This window comes from Pantherophis guttatus, chromosome 5 (genome assembly GCF_059756535.1).
Source record: "Pantherophis guttatus breed Tessera chromosome 5, ASM5975653v1, whole genome shotgun sequence".
Taxonomy (NCBI): Eukaryota; Metazoa; Chordata; class Lepidosauria; order Squamata; family Colubridae; genus Pantherophis; species Pantherophis guttatus.
In genome coordinates, this window is record NC_142067.1 from 13,500,778 (window position 1) to 13,518,621 (window position 17,844).

Here is a 17,844-nt window from a genome sequence, read left to right on the forward strand (position 1 = left end):
GCATAAAAACTTAATGATAAAATTGCAATGGCTAATGGTGACTTCAGGCTGTCAGTGAGAGAAAAGCAAAGTTATGAAGACATGTCAGGAAAACAATATTGCTGAGGAATATTTGTGCCCAGGTTAGAGAGCAAGGGTAGAAAAACTGTGAAAAGTTTGAAATCCAAATATATTTTATTCTTTATACTGTTCCCATCTTCCCTTAAAATATTAACAATGGTCTGAGAATTAGTGTCTCCAAGTTACTCAAATTAACAAATTTCCTCAAACCCCCAAATAAGTTACCCAGACCTAATCCACATATCAAAAGACAAAATCTGCAAATATAAATAGAGTTAAATTATCACTACATTTTCCCAGCAGAACTGTATGTTCATAAGAATACATACACATACACACACACATGCACGCCGGCGATGGGTTTCCAATATTCTTACCACTGGTTCACTGCGCACACACTCGCTTCGCATGCACGCACACCTTTCACGCATACGCCCAACCCCGAAAACATGCCTAAATAGGACATCATAGAGCTGGGGCGGGAGGGGCGGGGAGGCGGAGGGGCGGATCTCTGCTACCAGTTCGCACGAACCGGTACGAACCGGCTGAATACCACTTCTGATGCACGCCCCTCAACATGTAGACACTTCCACACCGCAGACAAGCTCCCCCTATAAAAGTTTGCCACTGTACCCCATTTCTCTGCAGCCTGCCCCCCAAAACAAAATGTTTTGCTTTTAGGAATAAATATTTCTTCTTTCCTCACAGCTGTCTGGCTCTTATTTTTATTTATTCTTGTATGACCCCGGCTCGAGTTGGAACCCCAACTCAAAAAAATGTGTAAGAGTTTACTTATCTCCAGATTTGTTAGATTACAATTTCCATAATTCCTAGTGATTTGGGAATTCCCTTTGAATGGTGGGAAAATAGAGAACAATATAACATGATTTAAGTAATGCAGCTGTGATGCTGATTCCTTGTGGTTTCTTATTAACGTCTTAGGAGGGAAGTCCAAAAATCTGGAGAGGACATAGAGAATGGCCTTGAGGGACAGGAAGAAGAGTGACTACCAAAGCAATGGTCAGATAAGAGAGGCTTGAACCCAGGCAAAAAAAAATAATGTGAGGAAACCTCTCAGACAAGCCACTCCCTAGTTCACATTAGAGGTAAAGTGAAGGAGGGAGAAGCACATTCAGGGGTGCAAGATAGTTGCATAGCTTTTGTAATCAAAATAGTCCTGATCTATGCGACATTAGTTTCTCTGGTTCACCTTGTTGGGCCAATAGAATCTACATTGCTTCCTTATTAGTTCTCCTTAGTTTATTTATTTACTCATATAAAAGTAATCCCTAAGGGACGCAGTGGCTCAGTGGCTAAGACGCTGAGCTTGTCAATCGAAAGCTCAGCAGTTCAGCGGTTCTGATCCCTTGTACCACGTAACGGGGTGAGCTCCCGTTACTTGTCCCAGCTTCTGCCAACCTAGCAGTTTGAAAGCATATAAAAAAATGCAAGTAGAAAAATAGGGACCACTTTGGTGGGAAGGTAACAGCGTTCCGTGCGCCTTTGGCGTTTAGTCATGCCGGCCACATGACCACGGAGACGTCTTCGGACAGTGCTGGCTCTTCAGCTTTGTAATGGAGATGAGCACCGCCCCCTAGAATTGGGAACGACTAGCATATATGTGCGAGGGGAACCTCTACCTTTACTAAGTAATCCCATGATTTATGACCCTAATGGAGCTTATTCACCATGGCTATAAGTCGTGATGGTCATCATGTGACCAACTCAATTTTACGGCCTTTTTTTGTGGGAGTCGTTAATCAAACACCACAGTCGTTAAGCAAACCATTGGTTTCTAGATACCTTTTTTATTTTTGGCTAAACACTGAAAGTAAATACTGGTTTCCAGCAAAATAATAAATTATTATTATGTGACTACAGGACACTGCACGTAGTCTTAAGTCTGGGTTGGTTGCCAGGTGCCCAAATCGCAGCAGTCCAGTGACCGTGGGGGTGGATGAATGGGGTCTTGGAACTTCAGAACCCAGTCATAAGTGCCTTAGGGGGAGGGGAATAATTTCACTAAGCAACCGGTTGTAAGATGAGGACCATCTCTATATTTTTGGATATGCTGCTTTCCTCCCTTGATAAAAGCCTGTAGAGATTCTCAGTCATCCAGGTCATGGTTGTCCCAAAGGTGCTTTTTCTGGCGGCAACTGGACTTTCTTTTTTTTTCTTTGAAGACATTTCGCTTCTCATCCAAGAAGCTTTTTCAGGGCCAGAAACCAGGAGCACCACTCAGGTGACCCTGAGGACACAGATCAACCTCCAAGTGGCCTCAACGGCTTTCTAAAAGAATGCAAATGACCAGCTGTCTGCAAGAAATATAAATCCTTCCATTCCCCACCACCCATCCCAGAGCTGAAGAAGCTTCTGGGATGAGAAGCAAAACGTCTTCAAAGAAAAAAACAAGAAAGTCCAGTTGCCTCCAGAAAAAGCACCTTTGGGTCTTCCGTGGCATTGAATTCTCTACCCAGAATAAAAAATAGCTTGTAGGTGCAAAAGAACACATCCTGCATTCTGATGTGCCCATAATATCTGCAGAAAATGGCTCTATTTGATTCTATTGCATCTACCCTGTTTCCCTGAAAATAAGACATCCCTGATAATAAGCCCAATCAGGCTTTTGAGCGCATGCGCTAAAATAAGCCCCCCCCAAAAATAAGCCCCGCCCAAAAATATTTAAACGCATGCACAGCTGGTCCCTACCATTTCCTCTGGTTAGGATTAGGGAGACAGAGCTGGAAATCAGGTAAGACGGCAAGAGAAGCCCCATCTTGCTCCATAATAAGATCTCCCCAAAAACAAGGCCAAGCACTTATTTCGGGGTTCAAAAAAATATAAGGCAGGGTCTTATTTTCGGGGAAACACGGTATGCATTATTCTCAATATTTCTTCTGTCTTTGGTAACCCTTTTTTGGCAATGCCTCCTGCTTTGATTCTTAGGTACCCAGATGAGCTGTTTTTCTCCAAGTGCTTTTTCTTGGCGTCAGGCTGCATACGTGGATTCCTATTGCTGGGCTGCAGTTCAACAGAAGCAGCTGTCTCAGAGTGAATCAGGGCATCTCCCCCTGTGGCTTCATAAGGTTTGAATAACCACATAATTCTCTGCTTCATTTCTCTCTCTCTTTTTCTCTCTCCTCCTTATTTTAAACCCAATTCTGAGAAGGCTAAGGATACAAACACTCTCTATTTTGTGCTGGTTACGGAATTCGGAGAGTTGAAGTCCACACATCTTGAAGTTATGTAAACCCTTGGCCCATATGTTCTGATGAAATGAGCCCTTTTAATTTACAAATGGTGGTGTTAAATTTTATTTGAAACATTTTTATTTATTCTGAGGCACATATAGGCTGCTGAGTCATAACTAACTATGTGCAGTGCACAGTACTACCTCCTTGGATGAAAACAAAACAGAATTAAAAAAAAACTGCTATCGTGTCTCTCCTGGTCCTTCTCTTCATTAGACTAGCCATGCCCAGTTCCTATAACCTTTCTTCATATGTTTTAGCCTCCAGTCCCCTAATCATCTTGGTGTCTCTTCCCTGCACACTTTCCAGGGGATCATTGTCTGTTTTGTATCTTGATGATCAGAACTGCATGCAGCATTCCAAGGGTGGCCTCACTCGTGCACTTTAAAAATGCTAGCTCTCATATTTGAATTATACCCAGAAGCTGGCTATTGACCAGTGTAGCTCCCAAAGTAGCAGTGTTATGTGGTTGCAACAAGGAGAACCCATGATTACTCAGCCATCTGCATTCTAGACCAGGGGTCTCCAACCTTGGCAACTTTAAGATTTGTGGACTTCAACTTTCAAACTTTAGGAGTTTAAAGTCCACAAGTCTTAAAGTTGCCAAGGTTGGAGACCCCTGGTCTAGACAGTTATCATTTCTGAATGCCTTCAAAGGTAGCCCCATGTAGAATGCACTTTAGCAGTCCAACCTAGAGTAAAGCACAAATGACTGTAAACAAAGCTCCCTGATCCAGAAGATGTTTCAGCTCTTTACATATAAATATTTAAAGTTACTTTCCTGAATCACATCCACTCAAGATTGCTGAGGACTGTGAAACAAATATTCAATGCAGACTAGAAGGAGAGAAGAAGGGAGTGTTATTTAACACCAGCTTTTGTTCCTGATGCAGGGCAAGATAAAGATCTAACAAAATGTAAAATCAATATTAATGCTTACCTTGAAATATGTCTATCTAGCAATTCTAGATGCATTAGACTGCAACTCCTATAATTCATTGTCTTTCTAGAGAAAATGAAAATGAATTATATACACAGGATGCCAAGTTGCATAAGTGGCAAGATTCCAAGTTCCTAAGAGATAACATACTTTTTAATACATACTAACTATAAGCTTCGCCTCTAAAAACTAACCACATTATATTGACTTGATACTTACACATAGTCCTTCACTTATGACCAATCGCATAACAAACCATTCAAAGTTAGGATGGATTCCCCCAAAATGTACTTAGGACCCTGAAGTTCCGATGGCCTCACCCTCCCTACCCTACAGTCACACGACCCCATTTCGGGTGCTCGGCAGTTGACCTGCATTCATGGCTGTTTGCCGCATCCTGCAGTCACATAATCACAATTTATGACATTTTGGCCCAAATCCAGCATTTACTTCTGGATTTTGGCAAAAGCACCTTATACAAGTAGTCCTCGACTTACAACAGTTCATTTAGTGACTGTTCAAAGTTACAACAGCACTGAAAAATGTGGCTTATTACTGTTTTTCACAGTTACGACCTTTGTAGTTCCACAGTACGACTTTTTGATAGTGTGATTAAAATTCAGATGCTTGGCAACTGGGTTCATATTTATGACTGTTGCGGTGTGCAGGGATTATGTGAACCTCTGATGAGGAAAGTCCATGGGAAAGCCAGATTTACTTAACCACTGTATTCCTAATTTAACAACTGCAGTGAGTCACTTAACAAGTGTCACAAGAAAAGTTGTAAAGTGAGGCCAATTCACTTAACAAATGTCTCACTTCACAACAAATTTTGGTCTCCGTTGGGGTCGTAAATTGAAGACTACTGGTATTAACGGTTTGATTAATAACCGTGTATTTGCTTAATGACCGCAACTATTTTTTTAATGGCCCCTGCAAAAAAAAGGTGGTAAAATGGGGTCACTCATGCGGGTTACCTGCTTTACAACCATCATGACTTATGACCATAATGGACAGGCTCCCTTTTGGTCGTAAGTCAATGACTCTCTGTAGTCCCATAAACTGCCGTTGTTTACATATGGGACTACAGAACCCAGAATTCTTAGCCAGGAGGTCTAACCCAAATCATAGACAGTGCATATATTCCCCACCTGTAAGATGTCAGAGCATTTGGAGTTTCTTGTCTGATCTGCTGGTGAATGACCACAATAAAATTCCTTGATTTGTGCCAGCCTGAATTTGAGTCCTGGTTGAAGGTTCTTTCTCCTGATTTTTCTCCTTCAGTTTTTCCCGTACATCCTTCTGCTGCTTGCCATCTTGCTTTACCTGCCGTGGCTCTTTTGGCGTTTCACCGCAGCGCCCCACCTTTCTTCGGATCTGAAATTTATCTTGGAAGAACTTGACAAGGCTTACAACCGAGCCATCAAAGCTGCCAACAGTTGCCGGAACTGCGATGCCAGAGACGCAGCCAGCTCCCCGCCTGCCATTGAAAATATTGCACAGAGGTAACGTCTCTATCTGCTTTTTCAGTTTTCTTCAGATTTACCTTTCTTTGCCCACCGTGTTCTCCTCTGCTGGAGGACAAGCTTATCATCACACAGCCTGGTTGAACTTTTGCTTCAAGGATGGTGAAGGAGCTGAGTAGGTCTTCCACTAGCCCGACAAGGGAAGTAAGATTTTTTTTTGGAAGAACTGGATAAATTTTGGACATCCTGCATCATCTAGAATAGTGTTTGCTGAGGTATTCTGGGAGTTGAAATCCACACGGCCCAAGGCTTTCCACTGCTCTCCTCTCTCTGCCTTCTGCACATTCGTGCATCAGGCACTGGACGCAGCTGTTCCTCCTCTTCCTCATCAGCCACCTCCAGACCTGGAGGCTGTTGACTCTCCATCTGAGGGCTGGCAGATGGCCCAGGCTTCACCTCTGTCTCTCTCTGTGCCAGCTCCATTCCCTCTTCCCCCTCGGAGCTCTCAGGTTGCCTTGATGCTGACCCTGACTCCCACACCTTCTCAAAACAGCTAAGGTTAGGAAACACTGATCTAGAAGCTTTGTGTCTGACCCCATCATGGCTGTCTTGGGTGGCACCTCTTGTGCCATCACCTCAAAGACCACGTTGTCCTGTCATAATGATGGGAAATGTGGAGTCATGGACATCCCTTTATATATCCCTCTCAGAACAGCCAGGAGATGGTAGATTAACGTTTTCAGTGTTGATGGTGGTTTGTTCTCCAGGCTTGCTGTTTAGCTTCCAAACTTTTCATCACCAGGCTAGGCAACATCCTCTGTGGGACTTCGGTTGAAGTGTCTTTTTTTAATTCTTTTTTTTTTAAATAAAATTTTATTATAAATTAGAAACATAAAACAGAATAAAGACTATAACGAAACACAATCACATACATACGACTGAGGTTGATTCAACCCCCATATGTCTACAGTTTCTAAATAACATTACATATCATCATACTACAGCTTCAATTTGGTTTATCATACTGCATCTTGCATTTGTTAATCATATATCTAATATTCCCTTATTTATATTTAGCTTGCTATTTACATATCTGTGCTACATTAAATTAAATTAAAGAATTGAATACATTTAATTCTTCTTTTATTCATCTCATGTGTCAGGGTTCCAAGTACCATCCCCAACGAAATCAAACTTGGAGGCTTGAAGTTCCTCAAAGCTAACTTTTAATAGAGATGTCATATTGGCACATCTGGGAAAACCCGAATCTGAAAGCTTCCAGGTTTTCCTCGCCCAAGAGAAAGTTCAAGTCCTTGCCCCTCACCCACATGTCCATCACATGAACCAATCGTGTACTCTCCGGAACAGAAGATACTTCCCCAGTCTTCTCAGCACAGCTGGAGGGCACAATGGCCTTGACTTTCTAAAAGAATTCTATTTTGACTACATATCTTCTTCACTCTATACAATTCCCCCTCCCATTTTCCCACAGTAGAAAGTGGCAGGCCTGAAGCCTGAAGGCACAAAAGTAGAAAGATGGCTTCCAGGTCTGACATCATGTGGTCATGTGGTAGGTTTTTAAAAAAAGTTTGTTGGTGGACTTTTAGGGATTTCAAGGAGAAAACGAACACCTTGAGTCTTACAATGGGTTTTAATACCGGTTGTTCCCACTAGCCTCTTCTCCCACATCAAACAAATTTATCCTACGACTTCCAACTCTTTGGTTGCTACTTTAAACCTTATAATTGTCCGTCCGTCCCCCAATGCTAAGCCCACCCACCCACTGTAGTGATGTCAGCAGTCTTGCCACCTGTAGCCCTCAAAACAAAACAAGTCCACCACATTCCCTTTTTAAGGAAGTGCAACTGTTTGGCCACATCAAACTGACCCCTCTGCCCTACAAAGGAAGTGGACATCAGTTCATAGATTTTGGCATTGGAGTCAGCATGTTGTCTTGCTAATTATACCAAAAACATGGAATTATTCAGTTTAATGTTTCATGGTTCCGAGTAACGCTCCCAACCAATTCAAGACTCTGAGGACTTGGCCTCCTCAAAAATCCAGTTTATTGGTTATATCAGCACGGTCAAAGGTGACACCAACAGTGAATAATTCCCACGTTTTTGGTATAATGAAAGAATAGATACTATTCATCCCCTTTGTGTCACAAGTCACGTTAGCCAACCAAGCAGGTGATGAACTTCTCAGCACTCCCTCCTGCCCTTGCTAGGGCACGTTCAGTTGACCTTGGTTCTCAAGAGCCTTATCATTGTTATGTCTGGAACCTTGGAGGAAAACATCCTACATTCCATAAGCCCCCCTCACCCCGCTATAAGTGTGGCAACTAAGAAACGAAGCAAGAAAAATATGGCTTCAGCTAGAGTCATTTCGAAAGTTGACTTTAGATATGAAGTAGAAAACTTAGAGCAGCGTTGCTCAACCTTGGCAAGTTTAAGATAGGTGGACTTTAACATGGCTGGGTTGGAGGTGAAGTCCACCCATCTTAAGCTTGCCAAGGATGACAAACGCTGCCTCAGTGTGACTTCTGTGCATTTACTTCAGTTAATTCCCTAATGGGCAATGGCTGTTCATTGTGTATTTGATGAATATTCATGTTTAATCTTCCTTTTCAAAACACCCCTCCCTATTCATTTGGAGCAGTGTTTCTCAACCTTGGAAGCTTGAAGATGAGTGGACTTCAAGTCCCAGAATCCCCCAGCCAGCACTGCTGGCTGGGGGATTCTGGGAGTTGAAGTCCACCCATCTTCAAGCTACCAAGATTGAGAAACACTGATTTGGAGGATATCTACAGGTGAGGATAAGGAGTGATTAATGTTCTGTCACTTAATCAAATTAAACCCAAGGCAGCTTACAGCAGAATGTTAACTATTTCTGAGTAGTCCTCATTATAAGCACTCTCTATTAAAAGTGTAAGTCATCATAATGAGTTGGAATTTCAGATGGCATGAAACTGTCATGGGTGTGCCATGGCAGATTCACACAAATGAAACATATTTGTTTATCCAGAGGTTCAATTAAACTGATGTTGCTGTGTCTTTTGATTTGAAACCAGTCCTGTACTATACAGGTAGTCTTCGACTTACAACCACAACTGAGTGACCACAAAGTGAATCTGGCTTCCCCATTTACTTTGTTTTGCCACATGTCCCTGGGACTCTGCAACCATTATAAATATATGCCAGTTTTGCCGAGGGTCTGAATTTTGATCATGTGAACACGAAGATGCACCAACAGTTGGAGTTGGAGATATGAAAAATGGTCATAAGTCACTTTTTCAGTGCCAATGTAATTTTGAACAGTCACTAAATGAATAGTTGTAAGTCGAGGACTACATATACCCATGATGCAGGGGTGAAATCCAGCAGGTTCTGACAGGTTCTGGAGAACTGGTAGCAGAAATTTTAAGTAGTTTGGAGAACCGGCAGCGGAAATTTTGAGTAGTTCAGAGAACTGGCAAATACCACCTCTGGCTAGCCCCAGAGTGGGGTGGGAATGAAGATTTTGCAATATCCTTCCCCTGGAGTGGGGTGGGAATGGAGATTTTGCAGTATCCTTCCCCTGCCACGCCCACCTAGCCATGCCACACCCATCAAGCCACGCCCACAAAACCGGTAGTAAAATATTTGGATTTCACCACTGCCATGATAATGAACCTATGGCACGCATGCCGGAAGTGGCACACAGAGCCATCTCTCTGGGCACGCGAGCCATCCCCTGTTGCTTTTCCGGGTTCCAGAGTGCCAGCCAGCTGGTCTTCACTCACACAGGAGTGCCGGAAATTGGAAGAGCAGCTGCCCGGTGCACATGCGCATACCGGGAAGATGATCTTCTGGTTTCCAGCGCACACATGCACACCGGCCAGCTGGTCTTCGCACATGCATGCATGCCAGAAACCGGAAAACCAGATGGCCGGTGCACATGCACGCGCTGAAAACCAGAAGATCATCTTCCCGGCGTGCGCATGTGCACCTGGCAGCTGCTCTTCCAGTTTCTGGGATGTGCATGCTCACCGGGCAGCTGATTTTTGTGCATGCATGCGCACCAGAAACCGGAAGATCATCTTTCTGATATGCGCATGCGCGCCAGGCAGCTGCTCTTCCGGTTTCTTGCATGTGTGCCCCTGCGCGCACTCCCGTTTTGGCACTTGGTGCCGAAAAGCTTCACCAACACTGACCTATACAATAGTATAGAAGCGTTCTTCTGAGCATTTTCTTTTACATTCAATTACCGATAAGACCTCAAAGTTGTGACCTATCCGAAACAGGGGAGTTATGTCCCAATATTGGCCCACCCTTAATCACATGATTACTTTTGGGAGACTCAGCAAAATGGTAACATTTACAGCTGTTTGTTGCATCCCACAGTCACAGGATCTCTATTTATCGAACATAGAATAATAGAGTTGGAAGGGACCTCCGAGGTCTTCTAGTCCAACCCACTGCTCAGTCAGGAGACCCTATATAATTTCAGACAAATGGTTGTCCAGTCTCTTTTTGAAAGCCTTCAGTGATGGAGCACCTGCCATTTCTGAAGGCAAGTTATTCCATTGGTTAATTGCTCTCACCCTTAGGAAATTTCTCCTGGGTTCTAGGTTGCTTCTCTCTTTGGTTAGTTTTCAACCATTGCTTCTTGTGTTGCCTTCAGGTGCTTTGGAAAATAGTTTGACACAGACACCTCACATCTTTGCAGGAGCCCCTCAAATATTGGAGTTCTGCTATCATGTCCCTCCTATTCCTTATTTTCATTAGACTAGACAAGCCCAGTTCCTGTAACCGTTCTTCATCCATTTTAGCCTTCAGCCCACTAATCATTTTTGTTGCTCTTCTCTGCACTGTTTCCAGAGCCTCAACATCTATTTTGTATTGTGGTGTGCAAAACCATGCCATAGTGGACAGTGGGTTCACTTAACTGCCATGTCATTAATTTAACAACTGCCGTATTCGTTTTATGACTACTGCAAAAAGGACATAAAATCAGGTCGGTCCCATGATCGATCCATTTGATAACCATTGCAGCACACAACCATAATGGGCTGGTTCCATGACGGTCGTATGTTGGGGCCTACTTGTATTGTTTTAATCATAATTAAATTTTGGAGAATTGCTAATTATTCTCAACTTTAATTTATTTTGAAGTGTTGAAAAATACATTGAAACAGGAGGGAGATGAAAACAGGAACCTGGGAATGTTGAGGTATTGGATACTAAGAAATTTCTAAAGCAAGTGAAATCCTGATATAACATTCCTGGAAATTGGCTTTTTTTTTTTCCAGTTTATGGGAGATCTCCGACAGCCACTTTAAATACCCTATTGTGGAACAATATCTGAAGACGAAGAAGGGCTCCAAGAACTTAATCATCAAATACATTTTTTGCCGTTTGCTAACTTTAATCATTATCCTCTTTGCTTGCCTCTTCCTGGGATACTATATCAGTCTTTCCTCCCTGACCGATGAATTCATTTGCAACGTCAAAACTGGGATACTAAAAAATGACACGAACATTCCAGAACGATTTCAGTGCAAAATGATTGCCGTCGGTGTCTTCCAGCTGCTGAGTTATATCAATTTCATCGTCTACGTGCTGATCACACCGTTGGTGATCTATGCCTTCTTCGTCCCTCTCAGGCAGAGCTCGGACATCCTTCAGGTCTACGAGCTTCTGCCGACATTTGACGTTCTCAAAGTCAAAGCGAAACACTACAACGACATGAGCCTCTACCTGCTTTTCCTGGAGGAAAACGTGAGCGAGCTGAAATCTTACAAGTGCCTCAAAGTCCTGGAGAGCCTCAAAGGCAGCGGGGAGAGGTTTGATGCCATGCAGCTCCTGAGGAACCTTGGCTCGATTAAAATGGACGCCATGGATGCCAAGCCAAACACCACCCACAAGGAGAATAGGAAAAAAGCAGAAGTTGAAATGTCCAATGATGCGGCAGAATTGAAAGGTAACACTATCTTCCTCTGCTTTTATTTTTTTTCCTTTCGTTTAGGTAACTCAGTGGTGGTGTACCTACGACCCACATTGACATTTTGGTGACACATTAGCAATTACCAACACGTGATACCAAGGGCTGCTGTTCAGGGTATCCTAGATTGGGGAGAGGAGTTAGATCAGTGATGGCTAACCTTTTTGGTGTCGAAAGCGTGTGCGTACACCCATAATGCAATGCGTGCACGTCCCCATGTGTACTCCACCCCTGCGCATACGCGCACAACACCCTGTGAACGACACTCGTGCGTATGCACTTTTGACTCCTGCATGCGCCCTGCCCCCCGCGCATGCGCGGCAGAGACTCAAAAACCAGCTGGCCGGTGGGAGGGGTGTGGGAATGCGTGGCAGAGCTGAGCTGGGGCGGCAGCTCGCGTGACTGCAGATAGGGCTCTGCGTGCCACAGGTTCACCATCACGGAGTTAGATAAAGAATTGTTTCTCTTTTGTTTGTGGTCTGGTGGGAAGAGGATGAGATGTCAGCAGAGTCTAGTTAGACATTTTCCAAATTTTCGCACGCTGAGACCAAAAGGTTTGCTGTCGCTGAGGCAGGTTGTAATTTGCTAATACTCTACTACACGTTCGCAAACATTAAAATATTATACTGGGAATAGAACTATCACAACAGCATTGTGTCATAGCAGATTTGCAGAAGAATGACTTATTTGTTAATATTGTTTATGGGAATGTTTGGGATTTAAAGCTTTGGATCAAGCATGTAGTTGTTTGTGTTCACTCACATTATTGAAGGGGCATAGAGACATTAGTAATAATAAAATTTCCTAGGCGTTGTTTTAATAATCTCAATTGTATTAACCCCAATTTTAGTCTGAAGTTTAATAAGGACATGTTTTTATTTGAATGATGCATTAGAATATTATAGGCAGGTAGCAGATGCACAGGCAGACAGAAAAATAGATAAAAGGGAGAAGAGACAAATACCTATAAATAGCATCCACTAATATACTGACTTCAGAATACATAATATTTCATTTACTAACAATAACACCAAATATAGGCTATCTTTTCATGTAATGCCAAGACAGTAGAAAATAAAAATGGCTTATTGAAATTTTGCTTTAAAATATTGGTTTTCTTATACCATAAGATCACTTTTTTAAATATCAAAACAATTCTGCTGCTTTCATATTGATAAATCTAATTTAAGTCTGTAATCGTATTGACACTTTTCAGATTATTTATTAAAACACATATATGATGATTGTATATTATAAACTTTTCCTGATCAAATTAGTTCTCACGACAGGTTCCCAATCTGGTTTCAAATGATGCATGTTTCATTAAAAAACTAGCTGGCATTTTAAAAAAGGGTGTTATTTTTTAACAGCCTTAACCATTCATTCATATTGAATACAGTGGTCTTGGGAGAAGCACAAACGATATAAAATATGTATAAAAATCCAAATCAAAACATATTTTGTACCATCTGTGAAAGCAAACCCAGCTGAGTTTAAAAGTGACCCTATGGGTTTAAGTCAGGCATAGCAACACTTCTAATAGACTTCCTGAAATCAATGGATCTTAATTTAATTGACTGAATTGATTGACATTGGTGTCTTTCAAACTTGGCAACTTTTAGATATGTGGACTTCAACTACCAGAAGTCTCCAGGCAGCCTGCCTACACATCTTAAAGATATCATTCTGGTTTATATCACTATAATTTAGACTTACCTGGTTAAATGTCTGGCATTTAAAAAAAAACAGCCTTAATATTGGTCTTAATCACCCATCCTTTCTCTCTCAAGTCATATATATTCCAGGATTGGTTATTACATCTCAGCCTAGACTTAATTTTCTTTAGTCGTGCTTATAGAGCCATGAAATAAAATAAAAGCAGATTACTCTATGGAAGTGCTTTAATTAAAAGGATATAACAAGTTTCTTTCTGGCCTTTCCACAGATCTGAATGAGCCAAAATTGCCTGATGATACTGAAGGAACAAGTAAAGACGGCAAGATTCGCCAGAGACTTCTAGATTCTTCTTGTTGATGGATTCAGCCTGTGGTTGATAGGTGCTGAAAGCCATTTCGAACAGCTGAGGCATAAAGTCATCTCTATTACATCACATGATTGCCTACCCACTGTTTACAAGGACCTGGGACAGAAAGGCAAATACTTGTTTGAAAATAATTGAGCTGTCTGTGTTTACATGTCTACAGTTTACATGAATAGTATGCCTAGAGAGACACTGATGAGGTGAACGATGTCAATTCTCATTAGGGAGGGAAGGCTGAAGTACTGAATTTGAAAGAAAAGAAAGAGAATATTTCAGATTGGTTCCATAGATGTGTAGACATCAGTTTCATATTATTCAGTATCTTCAGCCATAACAGAGTGCCCAGAACAATAATCAATACAACAGTTGGCAACGTAATAGTGATATCACAAATACTCATCATGTAAGTAAGTGAAGTATTATATTCTTTGGTCTATACCACTTTGAATAAAACTATGGAAGCAAACAAGGTTCTTTACAAGTAGTTCTGTGGCTAAAGTATCAGTTATACCTCTCACTTGTGCCTGTCTTCCATGAGATTTTTACAGTTCAGAGATGGAGAGTTGGTGACTATCTACAAGTAGATGAACGCCTATTATCCCTCTCATTAATCCTGTTGTTGTCAGGAGCTGGACATGGTACTATCAACAACCTTTGAAATTCCAGTGTTTCTATGCAACATGGTATATTCTGTTAATACCACCAGCTATAGAACTATCTTAAAAATTAGTAGCTTCAGGATAGTGGAACAGAATACCAAGAAAAAAATGGAAACGCTTCCTTGGATCTTATCTTGAGATTGCCTGCCTGGTTTTTCTACTTCATGGCTGTACTTCACTGTTATATACACAAAAACCAAAATATTAAGCAACTAGAACTGGTGGGAGAATGTTTGAAACTTTTGGACCAAGACATGTAGAGGAGTAGCCTGTACAAATAGAAAAATAACAGGCTTTGGATACCTCTCCACTCTTAAAAAGACTTTGAACTCTTCTACAATGTAGGTTGATTTGTACAAGTAAACCTAGAAAAAAAAGTTATTTCAATTGCTTATGGAGACCAATTTATGCACCAGCAAAATATTGTCTTTACCTGAATGAAATATATCAAAGGTCGAAGTCTCCTTAATTCTTAATAAATTCACCAGTGCACTTTTCTTCACAAGATGGAAATAGTTTACTTGTGTCATCTTCTCAGGTGTTTTTCCAAGTTCTAGATCAAGTACTCAGCTATGTGATTTTTTATTTATTTATTTTTATTTTGGCAAACTTACAGGAGCAACTAATCAGCTGCAACTCTCCTTAGCATTTTCAAAATCAGTTCTGTATTATTATCTCATGTGGCCAAATGGAGATTCCAAATTTAAGATGGTCTCTTACACTCCAATCTACCTTCTATAATAAAAGGAAGGCTCTATTACTACATTTTCATCTATTCCAAGATGAGCTAACATTTTAAAGATAAATTAAGGACAAAAACAAATCTTCTTTTCAGATAAATACTGTATAATGAAGCGATTCCTCCTTTATTACAACCACTCATATAAAGGAGCTGTGACAGAGCCTAGAAACAGGAACAAGATCCTTACCTGAGGTATTTTGGATAAGTTCTTCGACTATCTACGTTCTTTAGTGTTGAAAAAAGCTTTTTAAAAATGCAGAAAATTGTCCATTTCTGAAAAAGATACTTCAATGTGCATCTCAACACATTCTGTAAAGACCGCCTTAAATATCACCTTTCTGCATTCAAAAGTTTTTATCCAACTTTCTCAGGCTCTGTTTGGGTGCAATTTTTTTTCTCTTTCACCCCAAGGACTGAATTCCAATAGAGGAATAATTCTGAGGCACCCATGCAGATGATGGGTGATGTGGATTATTTAACAAGACTTCAAAAGAACTTCAAAATCATCCAAACATCCATATCCCATTTTCTTGGAGGCTGCCATTCTAACGAGGCAGCAAATGATAGATAATTTATCATATTATTGCAAATTCAAGGACAAATCGTGGGAAACTTAGAAGAACTGCAAACAGAAAACTACAGATGTTCATTATCTCAGGCTCTGTGTATCTTCTCAAACCAGGCGCCATCTTTTACTTCTGCATTTCTTCTTAGAGAAACAATGTCGAAAATTATAACTGGCGCAAAACTAAATGTGAACGGTACGAAATTTTAGCCACCTCCACATTTCTGTGCAGAAATAACCACAAGAACTAAGCTTGAAATCGTAGATTACGTCTTGGATGTAGTCCAGCATAAAGAGGAATATTCACAAGTAACTATTACCAGGAACAAGTGGGAAATTAATGGCAAAGAATTTCAAAATTCTTCAAAAGAATTGAGGTCTTTTATCAAGGCTGCCAGCAACTAGAGATTTCGAAGAATTGTGAAGTTTCAAGAAAGTATTCTGGAAAAAAGAGTTACTGGTGGCTCTTCGTAGACCTTTCAAATCGGTCGATTTTATAAGAATTGGACGGAAGTCTTATGATAAGTTTAAAACCAGGTCTGCTAGTTGTACAGCATTCAGAGGCGATATGAATTAAAAACAGAAAATCAAGGAAAATGCACAATGTCTTTGCATTTCCTCTCGTATGTAATATAAAAATGGAAGCAACTGTAAAGAGTTTTGCATGGGGAAACAGATTTGACTCCAGTTCCTATATATTGTTTAAAAGTCTTAAGGCTTTAGATGCCTAAAGAGAATCTTCGTTTACATTGGACAGGCAGTGTCAACAATTGGCAGGATTGATCTAGATCAGAGGTCTTCAAACTTGGCAGCTTTAAGACTTGCCGACTTCAACTCCCAGAATTCTCCAGCCAGCATAGCTGGCTGGAGAATTCTGGGAGTTGAAGTCGGCAAGTCTTAAAGCTGCCATGTTTGAAGACTTCTGACCTAGATAAAGGTTCCATTAAGTCATTGTATTTGTTCCTGCATGATGCGGTTATGTTCATTTTTGCAGAGTAGCTTTTGCATGGAATACCTGCAGGATGATCGGCCACGTAGTGTAAGATGTGAGAAATTACTTGGGAACAAAACTGTGGTAATCAGTGTAACTGTATATGTAGTGTGGCTGTAATAAAATTGTTATTTAATACCAAGATGTTTCAATGCTTCATTTTGATTGGCTCGACCCAGCTGCTCACACTGAGTTGTATTGGGATCATTTTAGAATCATTATGCACAAGAGTTTAGAAAATTCTTATCGGCAAGAAATCTTTAAGGAGCTGTGATGACTAGCATTAGGGCGTGACGGGGAAGGAGAGAATAAAGCAACTGGCTTTAAGAGGCTTGTAAACATTTTTATTTTGTTATATAAAATATAAAATTAAAAAAAAAAGGAAATTAAGGGCAGGAAAAGGTGTGAAATACAAGGGGAAAGAAGAAAAGGGGGTATTGATTTCCAGCCCTTCCTAGAACAGTACAAGATAACAAACTCCAGCCTCAACTTTTTGTTCTTATTTTGCTCTTACTCTGTTCTTGTTTGGCTATCGCTTCTGTGATAGCTGTGCTTGTGAAGAAAACAAAATGAAACTTTGATCTTGGTTTTGTTGATTAGAAAGATTTGGTATAGAAATGGCTAAAGGTAAAGGTTCCCCTCGCACATATGTGCTAGTCGTTCCCGACTCTAGGGGGCGGTGCTCATCTCCGTTTCAAAGCCAAAAAGCCAGTCCTGTCCGAAGACGTCTCCATGGTCATGTGGCCGGCATGACTAAATGCCGAAGGCACAAGGAACGCTGTTACCTTCCCACCAAAGGTGGTCCCTATTTTTCTCCTTGCATTTTTTACGTGCTTTCAAACTGCTAGGGTGGCAGAAGCTGGGACAAGTAACGGGAGCTCACCCCATTACACGGCACTAGGGATTCGAACCGCTGAACTTCTGACCTTTCGATTGACAATGGCTATATATTAATGTGTAAAAGCTTTAAGAGGTTTGGAGGCTCAATTCCCCAATCCATGCAACTAGAGAAAAATACTTTTTCAGAGGGAGTGGCAGCTCTTTGTAAGAGGACATTTTCTTGGTACCCTTTTTGCCCCTTTGATAGGATTCAGACAAACGTTGTGAAATGCCTTTGAGGGGTCCTTGGTGCTCTCTGAGCTTG

The 17,844-nt window shown here is 41.2% G+C and overlaps 1 protein-coding gene across 1 annotated transcript in view; it reads left to right on the plus strand.

Annotated features, from left to right (window-relative positions):
* The window catches only part of PANX1 (pannexin 1), a 38,578-nt gene extending 21,736 nt beyond the window's left edge, over positions 1-16,842 (plus strand). The window contains exons 2-5 of the mRNA XM_034408725.3: positions 3,007-3,146; positions 5,536-5,756; positions 11,011-11,681; positions 13,648-16,842. Of these exons, the coding sequence (XP_034264616.2) occupies positions 3,007-3,146; positions 5,536-5,756; positions 11,011-11,681; positions 13,648-13,736 (1,121 nt within the window). The 3' untranslated portion in view covers positions 13,737-16,842. The remainder of the gene's footprint in view (positions 1-3,006; positions 3,147-5,535; positions 5,757-11,010; positions 11,682-13,647) is intronic.
* The last annotated feature ends 1,002 nt before the right edge of the window (positions 16,843-17,844 follow it).